At 39.6% G+C, this 20095-nt stretch overlaps 1 protein-coding gene across 6 annotated transcripts in view; it reads left to right on the forward strand.

The window, feature by feature from the left end:
• Nucleotides 1-20095, forward strand: part of MOB3B (MOB kinase activator 3B) — a 201850-nt gene that overhangs the window by 180210 nt on the left and 1545 nt on the right. The window contains exons 1-6 of one of the 6 annotated variants that reach the window (XM_032479107.1): nucleotides 8801-9038; nucleotides 9275-9787; nucleotides 13121-13207; nucleotides 15178-15237; nucleotides 16638-16688; nucleotides 17929-17985. In XM_032479107.1, coding sequence (XP_032334998.1) covers nucleotides 8963-9038; nucleotides 9275-9787; nucleotides 13121-13207; nucleotides 15178-15237; nucleotides 16638-16688; nucleotides 17929-17985 — 844 coding nt within the window. In that variant the 5' untranslated portion in view covers nucleotides 8801-8962. Of the gene's footprint in view, nucleotides 1-8784; nucleotides 9039-9274; nucleotides 9788-13120; nucleotides 13208-15177; nucleotides 15238-15281; nucleotides 15903-16637; nucleotides 16689-17928; nucleotides 17986-20095 lie in introns of those variants that run through there. The other 5 variants (XM_032479106.1, XM_032479114.1, XR_004319613.1 and 2 more) reach the window with 5 other exon arrangements.

Raw genomic sequence — 20095 nt, forward strand, 5'->3', positions numbered from 1 at the left:
TACAGATTCTCCCAAGAGGGGGTCATACATCATGTTTAGCTTCTCAACAGGTTAATCACGCACATCTCTCTCCAGGAGTAGGATTCAGTATTACATTAGATAATGATTTGGCATGTAAGTATAATAAGTCTAGATTTTAGAAAAAAGCTCATCAATCGGAGTAAATAAATCTAAGGTTTAGTCTCAGGTTTGCCACTACCTTTTTTGTATGACCTTGGATAGTGTATTTAACTGTTCTGTGCCTCAGATATCTGAACTGCAACTGGGCTTATAGATGTGTTCCTATGTAACTTATAGTTATTTTTGGACAATCATGTAAGATGAAAATATATGAACATATTTGGAAAAGCAGAAATGTATAAATTCTTATGTACGATTTATACATTTACAGTCACTGTGGAATAACTGTAAATGACTCCAATAACCACTCCTGTTCCCAATGGCAACAATTGAGTGCTATGTCTGACAAAAGCCATTTGTGATGAAGTGACTTCTAGACACAGGGAGTGAGGAGGAGTGAACTTCTGGAGCCCAGTCACAAATATAAAGTGTTCCTCTGCCCCTCAGCTCCGCAGTCTGAAATGTACACCAAGACGTGACAGAGAGGCAGACTATGGACGGAATTTGTCCCGTAGGCATGTTCTGTGAATCGTTGTTGTTGTTTTTAACTAGCTACCAGCATAACTGGGAAATTTGACGCTTAAAAATCAGAATTTCTGGCTTTTCTTGCAGAATCAAAAAATCTGGCAACACTAGGTTTTTGTTTTCATGTGGCAGGAATTGGCTGAGAAGTGGCTGACCGATTTAGATGGGGTTCTCTCTCTAATTTACCACTGTCCTCACCACTCCCTGTTGCCTCCCAGACACATGGCTGATTGTCCCCATTGCCCTCTTATGCTGGGATGCTGCACTCACGTACATTTCTTGCCCACTTTTTCCCCATAGCATCTATATTGTATAATTTATTTACTAGGTTCACTGTGTGTTGTCTGTCTCCCTGCAACTGGAATAGAAATTCCACGCCATCAGGAATCTCTATTTTGTTTATTGCCGTGTACTAGCACCTAGAAGAGAGTGTCTGGCACAGAGTCGATGCCCAATAGACCTTTGATGAATAAACAAAGGAGTGAATGAATTCACATGGTGGATAGGTGCTTGCTATCAGAGAGAAGTTAATTAAAAGCAGTATGTAACAATGATAATGATAATTTGATGATACTAACACCCAAAGTACACATTTGAGTGCGAACTGTAGACTAAGTACTTGTTAAGGGTTTTAAATGGATAATCTCATCTAACCCATGAGGTGGGTTATCTGTTTATCCCCATTTTAAAGTCAAAGTTACCCAAGTAACTTGCCTGAGGTCACAAGCAAGAAAGTGATATCACACAGGTGTGCTCCAGCGCCCACACTCTAAACACAGGAGTCACCTCCACCCACTAGGCACAGGGCTCTTCTCAGATGTCTCCCTCCCTATAGATACCGGGTCCATGTCATGTAGCAAGTCAGCCTTCAGTCGCTGTCCTGGTCGTGCAATTACAGTAGTGCTTCTGTGACTGGTGCATCTGAGAATATCAAATATTTCTATTCATAGAAGTTCATTCACAAATACACAGTGGACCCTTAGTCAGAGATTAAGTGGGACAAGGGATCTAGTGTGGACACCCGGAAGGCCAAAATGGCTTGTCCACTGAGTGTTGAGTGGTGTGAGGCCAAGACCAGAGGCCAGGATGGGTCCCTGAGCGGGCAGGAGATAGGGACAATGTGCAAGGCCAGGAGGAACCACCCAGGGTGGAAGCAGATTGCTTCTATGATTAATTAAAATGGTACATAAGAAACTTCTAGGTCTTGCTTCCTGCTGTGGAATGGTTGGAAAGAAATGCAATTCACTCATTGTTAGGAAAAAACAAGCAGACTTTTAAGAGTTAATAAACAGAAACACCCAAAGCTGATTAGCTTTGACAACAAGGATCGAGCAGAACGATCACATTTAATTTTTGCTAGTTTTTCTTCTCCATGAAAAAAATGAATGTATTGACTCTTCATAGTGTAGAATTTGTGGTAACATGAACAATTAGAAATATGCAGCTGATGTGCTATATATACACAATGGAATACTACTCAACCATAAAAAAGAATAAAATAATGCCATTTGCAGCAACATGGATGAAACTGGAGATCATCATACTAAATGAAGGAAGCCAGAAAGAGAAAGAAAAATACCATATGATATCACTCATATGTGGAATCTACAAAAAATGACACAAATGAACTTATTTACAAAACAGAAACAGACTCATTGACATAGAAAACAAACTTATGGTTACCAGGGGAGAAAGGAAGTGGGAAGGGGTAAATTGGGAGTCTGAGATTTGCAGATACTAATTACTATATATAAAATAGATAAACAACAAGTTTCCACTGTATAGCACATGGAACTATTCAATATCTTATAGTAACCCGTAATAAAAAAATATGAAAAGGAATATATATATATATATTTTTTTTCAACTGAATCACTATGCTGTACACCAGAAATTAACATTGTAAACCAACTATACTTCAATTTAAAAAAAAGTTCAATAATAATAACAAAAAAAGAAATATGCAACTGAGAGGCTAGAGCAATGTGTGGCTAGGAGATTTATTTATGTATATATTCCACGAGCTAATTTAGAAATGAAAAGGAAACACGTTGCATACCTGACCTGTGCAGCGCCCTTTAAGGGCACCAGGAGTCATGGCAGAGGTACAGTTCTCCAGGTCCTGGTTCCACCGGGAGATCTGTAATATGTCACGAGGGAACGCTGGCCTGTGTTTTCAGGCTGGATGAAACAAACATACTGTGGGTGAGATGAATAACTTGTACCCTCCCATTCCTAGGCCTCCATGTAATTGTCCTACGAAATGATTCAGCGACGGAACAAAGAAGGAGGCAGCCTTTCTCAAGACACGAGCAGGGAGAGGGAGGATTTTTTTTAATAGTAAATCTTTAACTTCAGCAACTATTGAACCATGGAAGTTAAAGAAAGTTCATTCAAAAGGCAAGGCCTGTTTCATGCTCCTGGGAAGAATTTTTTTTTAACACATTTCCAGCCTTAGCATGAGCTTCCTGAGGTTGCATGGATAACACACAGTGTCGCTCTGATATTAAGTACTGACAGGGCATCATCTGGGCAGTGGATTAAGCAAAACCCTGTGAACATATGGATTTGGAATAAAAGAAATAAAGGAACTACAAGTTCAGAAAGTCCCCAAGAGCTGTAAGCTAGTTATTGCCAGGTCTTCTGTTAGCATTCAGAAAGAAAAGTTGGTGCTGCCCTTGCGCTCAGGGTATTTAATTGGAATTTGCATTATTTCTCATAAGTGACTGCAAAGGACTTCCCTGCGACTTGGATAGAGAAACATGAAAGAAGGTACCCTAGCCCATCACCCACTGCCAAGAGAAAGGGAAAATGAACAAGGCAATTTTCACCTGAACATCCTCTGGTGCTCATGGAGTCCTGAGTTACTGTACTGGAAAGGACTAGGAACAGAGCAGGTGGGTGTGCCAGGTGCTTTCAGGGGACTTAGGAAGGTGTTTTAGGGGAAAGACGGGCTACAAATTAATTTACTGAGAACCTGTTCTGTGCTGTCGACTGGAAAGTTATGCACAGCCTGGAAGTTGAGAGTTATGTTTTACTCTGTAGACTTTCTGAGGACTCGAGCCTGGAAGGCTCTAAGCGACTGCTCCAAAGATGCAAGGGAGGAGCCAGGATATGTAGGAGTTTTTGCAACAAAGGCCAGGTTGTCAAAACATTGAAAGATTACTGTTAATTAAAGAAACCAGATATCTCAAGTAAAGGAATTTAGTGCTTTTCTATGTTTGGGATGGTGCAAAAGCCTGGGCTCATTGAAATCATTCCTTTCATGTGCACCTTAGCCAGCTAGGGCCAGTATCCTGCTCTTTCCCATCCTGAGTTTTCTCAGGGAGCATCGTTGAGGGTGGCTGCAGAGGCCAGGCTGCCTGCTTGTCTGCATCCTGAGTTCCCTCTGCTCACTGTTGGGGGTAGTGGCTGTTGACTTGATGTCCGCAGCATCCTTTGCTCACTGATATGGCTGGCAGTATTTTTTATTCACAGTGCCAAGCACTATGTTTGGTACTTGACACGTATTCTCCCATCCCATTCTCACAGCTGTTCCCTGAGGGAAATATTGGTGACAGCAAACATCCATAATCTGTGGCAGAGGTTGTGACCGAGCACCGGTTGCAGGCTGGGGAGCAGGGATGAGCTCACACGGGGACAGTCCTTTGCTCTCATACCGTGCTAGGCATCGTGCCAAGCATTTCACTTTGATTATCTGAATTAATGTTCAACACAGTCTTGTGAGGCAGAGCCTATTGTTATTATTCCCATTTTACAGATGAGGAAACTGAGGTGGCAGCATAAGATTCGAGATCATGCAGCTGGGTAGCTGGGGTGGTGGGATCTGAACCCAGGCAGTCTGTCTCCAGAGCCCCTGCTCTTAACCACTGGGTTGCATCCCTCTGACACACACACTTTGTCTATTAAATAGCTATTCCTCCTTTGACCTTGTTCCCTTGCTACCCTGGTGACCAAGCTTTCACCACAAGGATAACAAAAGGAGTTGCCCCTGAAAAGCCCAAAGGAAGCTGGGGAAGGAATAATGGGGTGACATGGTTGGACTGAATGCCTCCTGTACAGACGAGAAAGGAAGTCCAGTGAACATGCCACTGAAAGTTAAGGTCATCAAGCCGATGGGTCAGAGGGAGGAAACAAGTGGGCTTCACACCCCTGCTGCAGACATTGCTCACCAGGCCCCTGCCTGGGGAGGAAAGCCTGGCTGGGAAACCCGGTCTCTGCCAGGCTGGTAGGAGCAGCCAGGGGTACCATTTCCCCTCTGATTCGAAGGGGGTTCCCACCTTCCAGTCGTCTCCCAAACAGTTTCCTACCTGACCGGACTTAGTCTTCAAAGATGACGAGTCTATACCGAGAATGAGAAAAGTGTTTTCTCCTCAAATTTGGCAGTGGGAATACACAAGACTGGAAAGAGGTGGGGAAATGCGGTCTGAGTCAGCAGAAGTGTGCCTCCCGGCTCTGGCTGACGCTCTCGTAGGCCTGTAGTCGACATAGTAACCTACTTGCAATACTGCTATTATGCATATTTCATGGGCAGGAGAATGGAGGCCTCAGCTCCTTTGCTTTGTGCTGGGCGCCCTCATCTGTCTTTGCTTTTTTCATCCCAAGGTTCAAAATCACTGGAGAAGAATAATTTCCCCCATTTACATGCAATTCTTTAACACCCATCCTGATACGAATCATGTCTGATAACTACTAAGATGTGTTTTGCATCAGGGCCAGATGAGGGGGCTCTGTGGACACGAAGGAGATGGCTGATAACCAGGAGAGTTCAGATACAGCTGGTCCGGGGAGACAGTGGAGGAAGCAGCCATTCCCAATGGAAAGCTTGTCGAATCGGACTGCGTGGTCTGGCTAGCAGCAGAAGGAAAAAACTTGTATTCAGATAAAGTGGAAAAGAAACTGCACCCTTTTCTCTACCATCCTTAGAAAGATGGTCCTGAGGGGCAGACTTATTTTAATGAGATAATGGAAATACAAAAGGGCAGATAAGAGCCAGCAATTTGGGAGAAAGATTCGCCCAAACCCATGTTAGAAAATTAGCCTCAGGGCCACAGAGGCCCCTCCCTTCCTCCATCTGCACACACAGCCTCTGCATTTCCGCAGACTCTCCTGCCTCAACAACAGCGAGGCAATGGCTCTCCCCGTCTCTACTCCCCCTTCCACTCTTCACCAACTGAAGCCAGATTGCGCTTTCTAAACCCCAGACCTGGTGGTACCCCCTTCCCCTCGCCCCTCAGAACCCTTCCCTGGCGGCCCTCCCCAACCAGCATGAACCCAGAGGCAGGCTTTTCACAGGTTAGAAAAAAGGGCCCCCAGCCCTTGCACTCATCCTCAGGATTTTGGATTTCATAGGCAAGAAAGTTTAAAATTAAACAACAACTCTATTGTTTATTTATGGATGCTCTCATCACTCTTATTTCACAAGAGAAAAGGTATTTTAACAACCCAAAGACTAGAAAGCGTAGATCTCAGAATAAAAGCCCATCCGTCAGGTTGCCCTAAAGTAGTCAGAGTCTGCACCTGCAGCTGCACGCTGGCTGACGCATCCGGGTCTTGGTGCAGGTGTGTGAGGAGCCCCGAGCTGTTTTTGTGAGTTTGGTGGTGGTTTTTCCTGCGGTGCCCTGAATGCGTAGAGGCACTGGATTGCTCGGGCAGCATAACTTGCAATGCCTGGTCCCTCTCCATGTGATCTCGCTTGCCTGACCACCTGTAAGAGGGTGGGCAGTGGGCCCGCTTTCCAGGGCAGCCCAGGGGACAAGCACACACCACACCCTAGCTGCTCCCTCTGCCTGCGCGTGACCTGGAGCCAGAGCGGCTGTGACTTCCCTTGCAGGTGAGAAAGGACTCCCTTTCCTTGAGGCCCTCAAGATTATTGGTTTCCCCACCCTCCCTTCTCTCCCACTAACTAGTCCAACCCTGCCTCGAGGACTAGAGAACTAGAACCATCAAGTCTCCTCTTTGGCTCAGGAGCCTCCCCGCTCCCTCTGCTGGGTCGTCTCAGGTGGGAGGCAGGCAGCAATAAAGATAGTTTGCATGCTAGCCAGCGCCTGGGTGTGGGTTTCTGTCTAAACGTTTCTAGAGGAAGAATTATTTGCTCTATCCATGAAACTAGATATTGAATCCCTAATCAGAATGATACTCATAGGATCCAAAATCCTGAGGATGAGTGCAAGGGCTGGGGGCCCTTTTTTCTAACCTGTGAAAAGCCTGCCTCTGAGTTCATGCTGGTCAGGGAGGGCCGCCAGGGAAGGGTTCTGAGGGGCGAGGGGATCCAGATAGTGAAGTAAAAAGAGGAGAAGATGCCGAATAAATGGAGAGGACGGGAGATCAGAGATTCCTGTTGGGCAGGAGAACAAGGTGGCAGGAGGACCCGAATTAGAGAGCTGCCAGGAGGCAAGGTTGTGTTCAGAGAGTGATCTTGTTGAATTTAAGATTCCAATTTTATTTATTGCTATTTATCGCTGCACAACGAAATACATTAAAACTTACTGATTTAACACAACACCTATTGTATCGTGTCTCGTGATTTTGTGGGTCAGGAGTTCAAGCAAGGCTCAGCTGGGTTAGTCTTCTGCCCCATGTGGTGGCAGCCTCTTGATGAGGTGCAGCTGGAGGCTGGGCTGATGGATGCAGCCAAGATGGTGTCACTCACATGCCTGGTGCTTTGCAGGGAGGGAGGGCCAGAAGACCTGGCTCGGCTGGGTATTTTTCTCTCTCTCTGTGGTCTCAGGTCCTCTCCATGGAATGTCTCCAGTAAGGTACATCTTACATGGCACTCAGGGGCTTCAAAGCTAGTATTCCAGGAGACAGGGGTAAAGCTGTCATCCCTTAAGGCCTGGGCTAAATTTTCATATTAGTTCTAGTACTTAGGAGACTTAAATTTTCTGAGTAGACCATCATGGCATCTGCGAATAATGGTAGTTTTGTTTCTTCCTTTCCAATCCTTACATTTTCTATTTTGTTTCCTTACCTCATTGCATTGAATGTCATCTCTGGTACAAGGTTTAATAAAAGACCTAAGTATTTACAATTTGGTCTTTACAGAATATTTGCCGATCTATGCTTTAGACTGTAGATTTAAATGTTAAAAAAAATCATAAAAGAACTGAGACGAAAAGGTTTATTTGTAAAAATAATCTTAGAGTGGGGAGGGATAAATTAATCTGAATAATAATGACATGGAACTACTTGCAAAAAAATAGATATGAATTGAGGGGTGGGAGGGAAGATGGAAGGGGAAGAAAATTAAACTGTGGAAGAAGGTTGATTGGATGGAGTTTGTAAATGACAAAGAAGACAGTTATTTTAGGAGACACTATAGGGAGTGCTGGAAAGAAATTGGATACAGAAGATTTTAAGGAAGTTTTACGTTGTGTTGTATTATGTATTCCCCTTTCGTGGCCTCTATGAGACTTCACCGAAGGCACATCTTACTTTACAAAATTCTTTTAAGGCATTAGACTTTACAGCCCTGATGCTTGTGTCATTTTAATTATGAATATTCCCCAGAGCTGAAAGGCTATCCATCAGTAATCAAAATTGAGGGAAGCAAAGTTAGGTGACCCTTTACTAACATGAAGAGCAATATTAGGAATATTGTCCATTTGATTTCTTGCCTTTATTACTTATTATGAGTTATTACATGAGAAATATATGGAAAATGTTATCTGGGTCTAAATCTTCTTCTTACTAAATATTATATAATTTCCTTAAGCTGCATGTGAGGTAAAAGATGGGTTTTATTGATAAAAATGTTCTTAGTAAAGCAGATACTTTATACTTTATGAAGAATATAGGTCTTCAACCCCCCTCAAAAAGATATTTCAAAAGACTTCCCCTCAAAGAATTATTGTTAAGATAACTCATGAACCAGAATTTTCAGGGCATTTGGATTGAATCTGGGTATCTGGTTAGTTTTTAACAGATACTTGGATTGCAGCTATGTGAAAGAACATATAGTATCACAAATGCTTCAAAAACCAGAAAGGTCTGTTCTCATTTTCTGATAATAAGCCAACAATATTAATGGCTCTTTAAAATCTAGGGACCAATCGTTTACAGTATTTCCTGAAAACATACCTCTTAATTTTCAAAGAAAATCTTATAATGGTTTATTTTTAAAAATAAAAACCATTACAGGACCAAAGATGAAGACATCAGACTGAGTCACAAAGTTTTTGGAAGCTTCTCGCCGGCATTCTGAGCTTCATTTGGCAGTGACGTCATAATGTCCTAGCTGGTTCTAGGACGTGCTGGGCAACAGAAGGGAAACTCTTGAGACGCAGTTGATCACTGGATAAATCATATCATTTTCCCAATGAATTTTATATTGTTTATTTTTTTATCTGGGGTTTTTTCCCCAGAGTTTGGTCTTATGAATCCTCCTGATGAAGGTGAGTAAGCATTTAGAACTTTCACCGAAATAGCAGATAAGAAAGGTGACCCCTTATCCTAGAAAACCAGCCGGTGGGAATTTCCTATAGGATGATAGAAAGTTGATTGTTGCAAGTATGGTATAACTTAGATTTTAAATCTCTGCCTCAAAATCTTTGTGAAAAAAGTGCAGTTAGAAAAAGAAAGTAGCCAAGAAATCAACATACTTCTAATCTATGGTCATCCTTTTTTTCAGGGCCTGATGTGACACCCATGGCTGGGCAGTTGGTGCCTGAGCAGCTGGTGTCTGAACCCCCTGTGCCTGAGCAGCTGGTGTCTGAACCCCCTGTGCCTGAGCAGCTGGTGTCTGAACCCCCTGTGCCTGAGCAGCTGGTGTCTGAACCCCCTGTGCCTGAGCAGCTGGTGTCTGAACCCCCTGTGCCTGAGCAGCTGGTGTCTGAACCCCCTGTGCCTGAGCATGCTGTGCCTGAAGCCGCTGTGCCTGGGCACACTGCGCCTGAGCACACTGCACCTGAACACCCTGTGCCTGCGCAGCCTGTGCCTGAGCACACTGCGCCTGAACCCCCTGCGCCTGAGCACACTCTACCTGAACACCCTGTGCCTGAGCAGCCTCTGCCTGAGCACACTGTGCCTGAACACCCTGTGCCTGAGCATGCTGTGCCTGAGCAGCCCCATCAAGAAGGAGAAAATAATGAGAATACTCCTGCTAATGAGAAAACTGGCAATTATTATAAAGATATAAAACAATGTAAGCTTTTAAAGTTAATAGTAATACATATACAAAAGCTGATTATACTGGTTTGATTTAATTGTTTCTAAAACACCTATAATCATTTTATTTCCTACTTAAATTTTAAGTTACCTTATAGATATTCCACTGTATAAGATGAAATTCTTATTTCCTGCAACTTTTTTTATGAGATGTTGGGAAGCAGAACAAGATTCTTGTTGTAATTGTCTGTAATTGTCTACATACAGTTGTATGTAAGTGTATAATAGTTGCAGACAATAGGTAATTGTCTACAATTAGCATAGGGTTTATCATAGCAGTATGGTTATTTATTCACATTAGTAACAATTGACCTAATTCTCTGGTGAGTTCACCAAAATTAATTTGGAGGTGTGTGTCAGTTTCCTAGGGTTTCTTGAAATGAAGAACCACAAACTGGGAGATTCAAAGCAAAAGAAATTTATTCTTTCATAGTTCTCACTGAGCCACCAATCCAAAATGAAAGTTTTGGCCATGCCATGCTCTCTCCAAAGCCTCGAGGGGAGGGTATTCCCTTGCCTCTTCCAGCTTCTGGTAGCCCCAGGCATCCTTGGCTTGTAGCAGCAGAACACCAATCTCTGCCTCTGTCTTCACAAATTTTTCCTGTGTGTCAGTGTCCAAATTTCCCTCTTCGCAGTAAGGACACCATATTGGATTGGGAGCCCACCTGCTCCCATGTGACTTCATCTTAACTAAATCTTCAATGACTCTTTTTCCAAGTTAGGTCACATTCTGAGGTACTGAGAGTTAGAACTTGAGCATATCTTTTTAGGCAAACAAAGTTCAACCCATAACAAGATGACTTTGAGATGTTTGGAAGGTCCACTAAACTTCAGTTTATTCAGCATTTATTGTATGGGCTTTCTTTCCATGTCTTTATAAGGTCCACTATTCTACATTGTGAAGGTTCATAAGAAACTCTTGTTAAAAATGAAAATTAGATTAAATCTAACTATTCTGGAATCTTTATTAACATTAATCAAAGAAAAAATAGAAATACAATGAAGATATACTTATATCTACATATATCTACATACATATACTCAAGTACTTTGAAAACTGTAATGCATAAGTTGTATTTATATATTTTTTTTTTTTGGTGAATCACTATCCTATTTTGTAGTTGAAAAAAAAAAATCCCTGAGGCTCAGAGAGGTCAATTGCCAGGTTTCATAGCTACAAAGAAGCAGTCAGGAGTGGTGTCTAATCTATCCACCACAGGCTGCCTCTACTGTGTGCAAAATGATGCAGTCATTTCCTTTTCAGAATGTATCTCTATTTTGAATTAACCAGAGGATAAATAAATGAAGAGCCTAATGATTTCTTTGATTAAAGAAAAAGAATATTTCTTACACACACACACAAAACATAAATGGGACCATAGTAAAGAATTGTTTTATGACTTGCTTTTCTTTTTTAACAACTCTGAATCTCTTTTCACACCTACCTCATTATTTTTAATTGGCTGCATAGTATTCCATAAAATGATATTCCATAATATATCCACTATCTTATTAAGGAATTAGATTATGTACAGTTTTTTCCTTGTACATTCTTATATACAATTGGGTGTATCTCTCTTTGGATAGATACCAAATACTAAAATTTCTGAATCAAGGGTAAATCTTTTAAAATATTGAAAGATACCACCAAATTGCCCTCCAAAATGTATTTACCAATTCACATCCCCCAAGAATGCTCCCCAGTATCACCCACAATGAATATTTTATAAATAATCATATTTTGTAAATAAATGAGAGCTTTTCATTACTTTTTAAATTTGCATTCTGAATACTTGTGAAGGTGACAATTTTTCTCTTCATTTATTGGACATTTTTCTTTCTACTTCTGTGATTTGCCTGTTCATATTTTTGGCCCATTTTTCTGTTAGGTTGTATTTACATTTATTTGTAGGGTCTCTTTTTATATTAGTATATTAATCTTTTCTTATGGTAGAAGTAACAAGTATTTTCTCCCAGGTTGTTGCTTATCTTTAAACCTGTTTAGGTATCCTAATCACAGAGAAAAATTTAAATTTTATAAGTTCAATTCTTGATTAATTCCTTTATAATTTCTTCATTTTGTATCTTGTTTAGCTAGGCCTTATCCAATCCAAGATATTATTTTCCAATTTTTTTAATAATTTCACATTTTTATTTTTCACTCTTAGATCTTAAATCCAATTATTTTTGCATATGGCATAAAATAGGCATAAAATTTATATTTTTCTTTTTTTTCTAATTTTTTTTAAATGAAGGTACTGGAGATTGAACCCAGGGCCTCATACATGCTAAGCATGTGCTCTACCACTGAGCTATTACCCTCCCCACTAAAACTTTACAATTTTCAAGGAGGATTGCTAATTGTCTAACATTAATTCTCTACTGATATGAAACTAACATTTAATATAATCAAAAATCCATTTGAAATTGGGTCAGTTGCTACCTTTTTTATCATTTCTTTGATCTGTCTTTCCCTGCAAAAATACCACAGTATTTTAATTTTTGTACTTTTATAACTCATAACATGAATATTGGGCTGTAATTTTTTTTATTTCTTCATGGATCTAGCTCAGAAATTCTTCAAAATTATGATACATTAATGGCACTGTTTGTGTGTGTGTGTGTTGGGAGGAATGAACACTTACGTAGGTACTAAACACATATACATTCATGTGTATAAAATTATCTGTCATTTGATAAGATTTTGGAAAGAGGAGACATGTATATATGTATGTTCAGTCTGGCCTCTTGATCCAGTTTACCTTGGCTCTCGTTGGGTGGATATGTTCATTAGTTCTGAATTACACCAACCTCTGACAGCTCTTCAGAGCAGGATTCTTTATGTGCCTATGTAAATGTGAGTGTATATGGGAGATCTTGATTGTTATTAAAAGTATATACTATTAAGCTGAACTATATTCCATAGTCTCAAGGTTCAAGGGCAAATAAATGCCCCTTACTTAGCTAAAATTTGACATTGTCAATACAAACAGTGGTAATATGACACATTTACAAATTTACTTTGGCACCTACTATGCACTTACTTTTTTCTCAGTAATTTCTTTAATTTCTTTTCAGAAAGAGTCATTTAGCGTAAGGATATTAGTTTGGCTTTTTGCCCCATGAAATTTATTTTTGACCCTTGCCCCACTCGTTGTTTTGTAGATGAAGAATGTCTCAAATATTTTATTACTCTGTTCTTGAAATTAGTGCGTATGTTTTAAGAAAAAGAAAATCAGGTGAGGAAAAATGTAAAGGAACGAGAAGTGATTTAGCTAGCTGCTGAAAAGCTTTGATCTTCTGTTTTCAGACGTGTTCACCACACAAAATTCAAATGGCACACAGTCCGAGATATCCGTGAGAGCAACAACTGACCTGAAGTTTTCTCTGAAAAACTGTGAGTACTGAAAGGCACCATTGCAAATATGAAAAACCCTTAAAGGAAGATTTCAAAGCAGCACTTGAGAGTATTGGGTAGGAAAAAGGTCTTAGTGGCGCTAATGTCGTCAGGGGGCCCTAGTTCCTAAAATAAGGAGACTCCGTCACAGCCATGGCACTGATGGAATCAGAGTGCAAGGAGGGTCTTACATTTCCTAGCCTCATATTTTTGGTTTGTGTGGAAAAGAAAAATAAAATAACTAAATTTAGGACTCTAGAAAATGATTTTTCTTAAACCCACATTTTTGCTTCTTTCTGCTTTATACTTTCAGCTTCAAATGTTCTTATTTCCTCTTTGCCTTTTCCAAGTGTAACTATTGATAGATAAAACTGTTGCCAGCATGTGACTTTGGAGGCCATTAAAAGTCTCTGAAGTACCTATACCACATTTTCACCCTGAAGTGTCAACACTTCGTATATATGAAAAAAATAGCATAAAACAGAAGACAAGGAAGAGAGGATGAAAGTAAATAGGCGAGAGAACATGTTTCCGGCTATGACAATATTCAATATTGGGAAAAGCCACACTCAGCAATGCCTGTTGATTAATAAAGCTACTTGACAGTAATGGAATACTTTGAGCAATTCCAAACCTTAGGACATAAATGAGATAGGGACATTTCAAGGGCGTACGTTAGTTAGACAAATCACTCAGGGACATTTTGCTTGTACACAGCAGACATCTTGAGTTGTTTAGGGCAAGACACACAGAGCCAGCCCTTGAACAGATCATGCACCTCAGATTCTCTTAGGAAGTGGATTATTGACAACCGCAGGACCCATGGAAGAGACTCCAAAACCCTAACTTCTCTTCCCACAATTCAGGTCCCCAGAGGATTGTCAAAGTCGGATTGGGATAAAATTTTTGCCATTTTAACTGGGGCTGTAACAGAGGGAGACATGTTGGCATGGTGGGGACATTCTAGAGGATCAAGCCCCCCAAGGAAATGGAAATCTCCAGAATAGTTTTGATTAACAATTCTTTTATCCCCTAAAACTGTGAAGGCAAGGTAGTAGTGAGGCAATCTAGACATTTTTCTCCAAAATCCAGTGTGAGGGTTGCATAGCAGAGTTTAAGGATTACTCACCAGTTGTTCCAGCCCTGCCTGAATCAGCATCGGCTCTGGTAATGGAGTCTTTTTCCATCCTTTCTTGCCTACAAAGTACCCGTAATAGTGCTGTTTGTAGGCTCGGTAGAAATCTTCCTGTAGCGGGATTGCCTGTACTTCATATAGAACTTTACTGACTCCTGGATTAAGCAAAGTTAACTGAAATAGCCAGCCTCATGCAGAGGAAAATGGTCCTCCAATCACCATTGTTCCAAAATACACTCTTACTGACATACCTCCAGATGGACACATGGCAGACTGAGATACATACCAAATCAGGCCCGAAAATCCTTGATTTGTAGCCCCAAATCTTTATGTCCAAAATTCTGTTTTGAGTAGTTAACATGCATGTCCTTCCAGTTTACAAGGACAGGGGTGTTACCTCCATCTTTCATGTCATTACGCTGACAAGCAATCACGTTGTCCTGAGTTGATGGTATCACTTCGAGGCCGATGCCAGGAACCATGTGAAACCAGTGTACCTCAGTCCAATAGATCTCTCTTATATCCAGAAGAAGCCTGTGGCTCCAGGCTCCAGGCTCCAGGTTTCCCTATCTCTTTTGTGAATGATAAGCATATTAAGCCCACCTCAGGCAACCCATTATCACACAAGCTTTCTTCTTCAATGCCTTCTTCTTTCCCCTCCATTAAGGCATCTCTGGAAGATGTCAACCTCTTTCTCTTTGTTTTTGTTTTTTTGTTTTTTTTTCCTCTCTGCCTTCCTTTGTTCTATTTTTTTTTTTTAGCTTAAAAATATGCCTAGTCACAGAAGTTGCGTCAATATTTTGATATGCTGATAATCCATTATCCCTTTTCCTAGATAAACTCGTCAATGAAACAACGACGTTGCCACCTCCTGAACGTGTCGAAAATGAAGAAAGTAAAGAACATATTGAAAAAAATATAACACAGTATTAAAGTTACAACCCTGTAGTCAGACCTGGAGCATATCATTATATGACTTAAAAATTTTCAGTTCCACTACTCTGAGTACTTCATAAAGTAATCGTATGCTTAAAGAATTTATACTACTACAATTTAAAGTTACCCTAAAACCTTTTAAGTGGTGCAAATCTAAGAGTCAATTTTCAGATTTACCTGAAAAGGGTTAGGAAGTGAGCTCTTTTAAAATGCAACTTTATTTTAGTAAAATGTATTACATTTTATATTTATATTAAATATATATTTATATTAAATAAATGTATATATGTAAATATACATTTATATAAATATATTTAATACATTTTAATATAATTTTAAAATAATAACATAACAGTTACGTGCTTGAGAAATAAACTTGACTCTGCTTAGAGTCGATTATTAGTGTTTCCTCAAATTACTAGTGGGGGAGAGTTCAGAGTGATAGTTTGCAAAATCGAAATCTTTGATTTTCCTGACAAGAATATTGTTCCTTATAAAATATCTGTGAAAAAATAAAAACCCAGGATGGCTTTCCTCTAAGATCTTGAATGATGAGCAGTCTAATTGAAGATAATGGACCTGTCATTGTAAGATACCCTGTGTTCTCCAGTTCATGCAACCCAAGTATGTTTCTAATGTTTACTTAGAAGTAGTTTGCATCTTTATCACTACTTTAAAAAACCTGATTCACTTTTTTGATATAATTAAAAATAGACATCTGATCATCCTGGTATACCCCTTCTTAAATATCTTTAGTAATTTACTACTAGGTCTGGGGTCATGTTCTAAATTCCTAACCAGACATTCAAGTCTGAAATAAGGTGACCGTGGAGGAACTTGCCAGTCTCATCTCTGGTCACATTCCCCACCCACATTCTTCATTCCAGACTACCTGAAGCTCTCAGAGCTTACGGAACCTGCTCAGGACTCCTGAGTGTTCACAATGGAATGACCTCTCTGTCACTTAGTTTTCCTGGCAAACAGTTTCTAGTCCTCTGAGCCTAGCCTACACTGGAGCTTCAGCTCCCTCTCCGTGTTTCCAATTTTTGCAAGTTGAATTAGATCCCTTTGTGCATACCACCTGTGTGTTGCTTTTAAGCCCTCATTACCCTGCAGCATAATTAACAGTCAATCTTGTCTGCCTCCAAAACTGAGATTGTGTTCCTTGAGCGTACAGCCTGTATCTCATTCATTTCTATAGCTTCATTGCCAACCACAGAGTCTGGCACATCGTAGGAGCTCAAGATATAACTGTTGAATGACTAAATTAACAAATGAATGAATGAATGTTCTATCAAAATTTTACTAAAGCCAAATTACCTTATTTTGTTATCGTGTTCTATTTTGTTTTTTAAACAGAACCAACCCAGGGTCCAAATGAGCCTGCATTTTGGACAATGTTAGCTAAAGGTAAACTCATAGTAGTTAGGTAGCTGTGAAAATGTTTTGATTTTCTGAAGTCTTCTGTAAGAAAGCCAAGATCAGTGTAAATAGCTCTGATACTAAGAATTAGTAAATCAACCTTTTGCTGCCATCATCACATGTAATTAACGAATGCAAAACAAACCCAGAAAGTTGATCGAGTGTCACACATTTTCTGATTCTCCCCCCAAAAGTTATATCCTCCTACAAATGTTACAGTCTAGTCATTTAATTTATGATTAAAAATTTTAAATAAGGCTCCTGCCCAGTATAATCTCTCTTTGTATTTGGAGCAGTATGATCAGAATCACACGGAGATACATGAATGAATGCAAAGTATACATCAAAATATATGCATGCATAAAAGTAATATATATATATATATCATAAATGTACAAGCATGCATGTATAAATGTAATGTGCATATTATCTGTAGAAGCATATATGTATGAATGTATTTCATTTATCACACACACACATATGCATGCGTTATAAATGTGAAATATATACCATATTCAATGGATCCTCATTTGTAGATTCTGTATTTGTGAATTTACCTGCATCTAAAATTTATTTGGAACCCTTCAAATCAATACTTGCAGAACATTCGTGGTCATTTGTGCACGTGCACAGAGTAGCAAAAAAATTTTAACTGCTTGATGCTCTTGTTCCCAGCTGAGATAGAACAAAGGCCTTCTTTTTTCCACTCTCATGCTGTAAATAAGTGTCTTTTTTGTGGTCTGTTTAGTGCTAGGTGTTTTGCATTATTGTGCTTTCTGTTGGTGATTTTGCTATTTTAAATGGCCCCCAAATATAGTATTACAATGCTTTACTGTTCCAACACACAAGAAGGCTGTGATGGGAGGAAAATATGTGTATTATATAAGCTTCACATAGGTGTGAGTTACAATGCTCACACCGTGAGCTCAATGTTAATGAATCAGCAATGTATAATAAAGTGTCTCTAAACAGAAACACATATAAATCAAGGTTATATACTGATTGGTTGATGAAAATGTGACCAGAGGCTCACAGGAACCTATGTATTTCCCTCAGGGATGCTGATGGTTCAGTATTCACTAACTCAGTGCTCACATGACTTTGCAGAACACCACTACCATGAACAATGAGAATAAATGATATATAGTATACACATACATAAACACACACACAATAATTTTAGTAAGTGAATTTTGTTTACCATAACATTAATTTATTGTTTTAACAGCTATAAATGCAACCACCTTCGAGGACAACCGAGATGCATTTTTGCACCCAATTCCAAGTAAGAACAAAATACTTCAATTAAATGGATACATAAATATGTGGACACATTTTAGTATCTGCATGGTGATGCTGTTTCCCCAGTAAGGCATGATATGTGTGAGAGGGTAGCTTGGTGGCTGGCTTCACACCAGAGAGCACGTTTGCTGTTTTAGGAAAGTTATGGTTCCTGACAAGTGTTCGTCAGTGACCGTATCGCAGATGACTGTTTCCATCCTCCCGTTTTGTAACTTCTGTTCCTGAAACAGTAAACCAAGTGGAGGAGTAGGCAAGTGAACGATATATAGAATACAGTTTTTTTTTAATTGGTAGGCTTGTTTTTAGAGCAGCTTTAGGCTTACAGAAAAACTGAGTAGAAATTACAGAGAATTCTCATATATTCCCTCTGCTCAGTTTCCTGTATTATTAACGTCTTCCACTGGTACGGTGCAATTTTTTTTTAAACAATTTGTGAGCCAGTATTGATACATTATTATTAACTAAACCTCATCATTTATGTTCAGGCCCACTCTTTGTGCTGTACTAGTCTATGGGTTTTGACAAATGCATACTGTCTTGTGTCTATCATTACAGTCATTCAGAGTAGCTTCGCTGCCCTAAAAATCCCGTGTTCTCCTTCCCCATCCCTTCCTTCCCCAGCCCTTGGCAATGACTGATCTTATCACTGTCTGTACTGTTTTGCCTTTTCCAGAATGTGATATAGTTGGAAACATACCGTATGTAGCCTTTTCAGACTGGCTTCTTTTGCTTAGCAATACGCATTTACAGTTCCTCCACTTCTTTTTGGCTTGATAGGTCACTTCTTTTCATCACTGGATAATATCCCACTGTATGGATGTACCAGTGTGTTTATCTATTCCCCTATTGAAAGACATCTCAATTGTTTCCAAATTGTGGGAATAATGAATAAAGCTGCTATAAACATTCACGTGTAGGTTTTTGTGTGGACATAAGTTTTCAGTGCATTTGGGTAAACACCAAGGATCGTGATTGCTGAATCATATGGTAAGAATATGTTTAGATTTGTAAGGAAATACCGAAACGTCTTCCACAGTGACTACCATTCTGCATTCCCACCAGCAATGAATGAGGGAATTCCTGCTGCTGAATGTAGTTTTCATTATGGATTGATTATGACAAGGCAATATATTAATTTTCCCCAAACATCCATGCTACAAAAATACACTGAAAAAGAAACAGCATCTGGTAATACATTGAAGGCCTGTCACCTGTCACCTCAGTTCTGTTCTGTATTATTTGACAATTATAGCCACTTGCCTTCCAGTGCTTCAGTAAAAAGGAGTCAGTCTTCTTTATTTAGAAAAGTGATATGCAGGAATGATAAATGCTTTAGAAATATTTTGTCTTTTCAGGTAATTAAGCTGAGCATGACTCACTTTCTAATATGTTTTGAGCACATACTGCACATCTTTATGTCAGCCCTCACAGCGACTCTATGAAAGTTGGTAGTATCTCCATTTTACAGATGAGGAAACTGAGGCTGGGAGGAAAAAACCTGTCTCAACTTGTAATTAGTTTTTCTATAATTTCTACTGGTTAGGGATTTCAAATCCTTCTCTAGTTTTGACTATCATTTCGATAAACAAAATGTACTACAAGCATACCTTTTTACAAAAACCCTTCTAAGGAGTAGCCAGGCAATTTGGGAGCACAGCCCATTTTAACATAATTTGATTATTCCCCAAATAATGTGCCTCAAAGTCAAGATATCGGTCATTGACTCCTGCACACATTTCATTCCACTTGGTTTAGGATCACACATTGACAATTACAGGTTTTTTTTTTTATATGTCAGAGAAGATAGATATGGGAACTTGTCTTTGTTTATTACCAGAACATCATTTCCTCGAAAATAATGAAAGCTCTTGGAACTTTCGGGCAGGAAGAGGGGGGAAAGGGGAGAAATATCAACATGGTCATTTAAAGTCACTATTAAATAAAAGTCTGTTAAGCCAGATAGATTAGGATTAGATTCAGGAAGATGTAAAATTTGGCAGTAAAGATATATTTTCATTAACAGATTTAGTAAAAAGACTTCTGAGATCTGTGGATCCAGACATGATTTTCACTATATAACTTATTTCAGAAAG

Source organism: Camelus ferus, chromosome 4 (genome assembly GCF_009834535.1).
Source record: "Camelus ferus isolate YT-003-E chromosome 4, BCGSAC_Cfer_1.0, whole genome shotgun sequence".
NCBI classification, from domain to species: Eukaryota; Metazoa; Chordata; class Mammalia; order Artiodactyla; family Camelidae; genus Camelus; species Camelus ferus.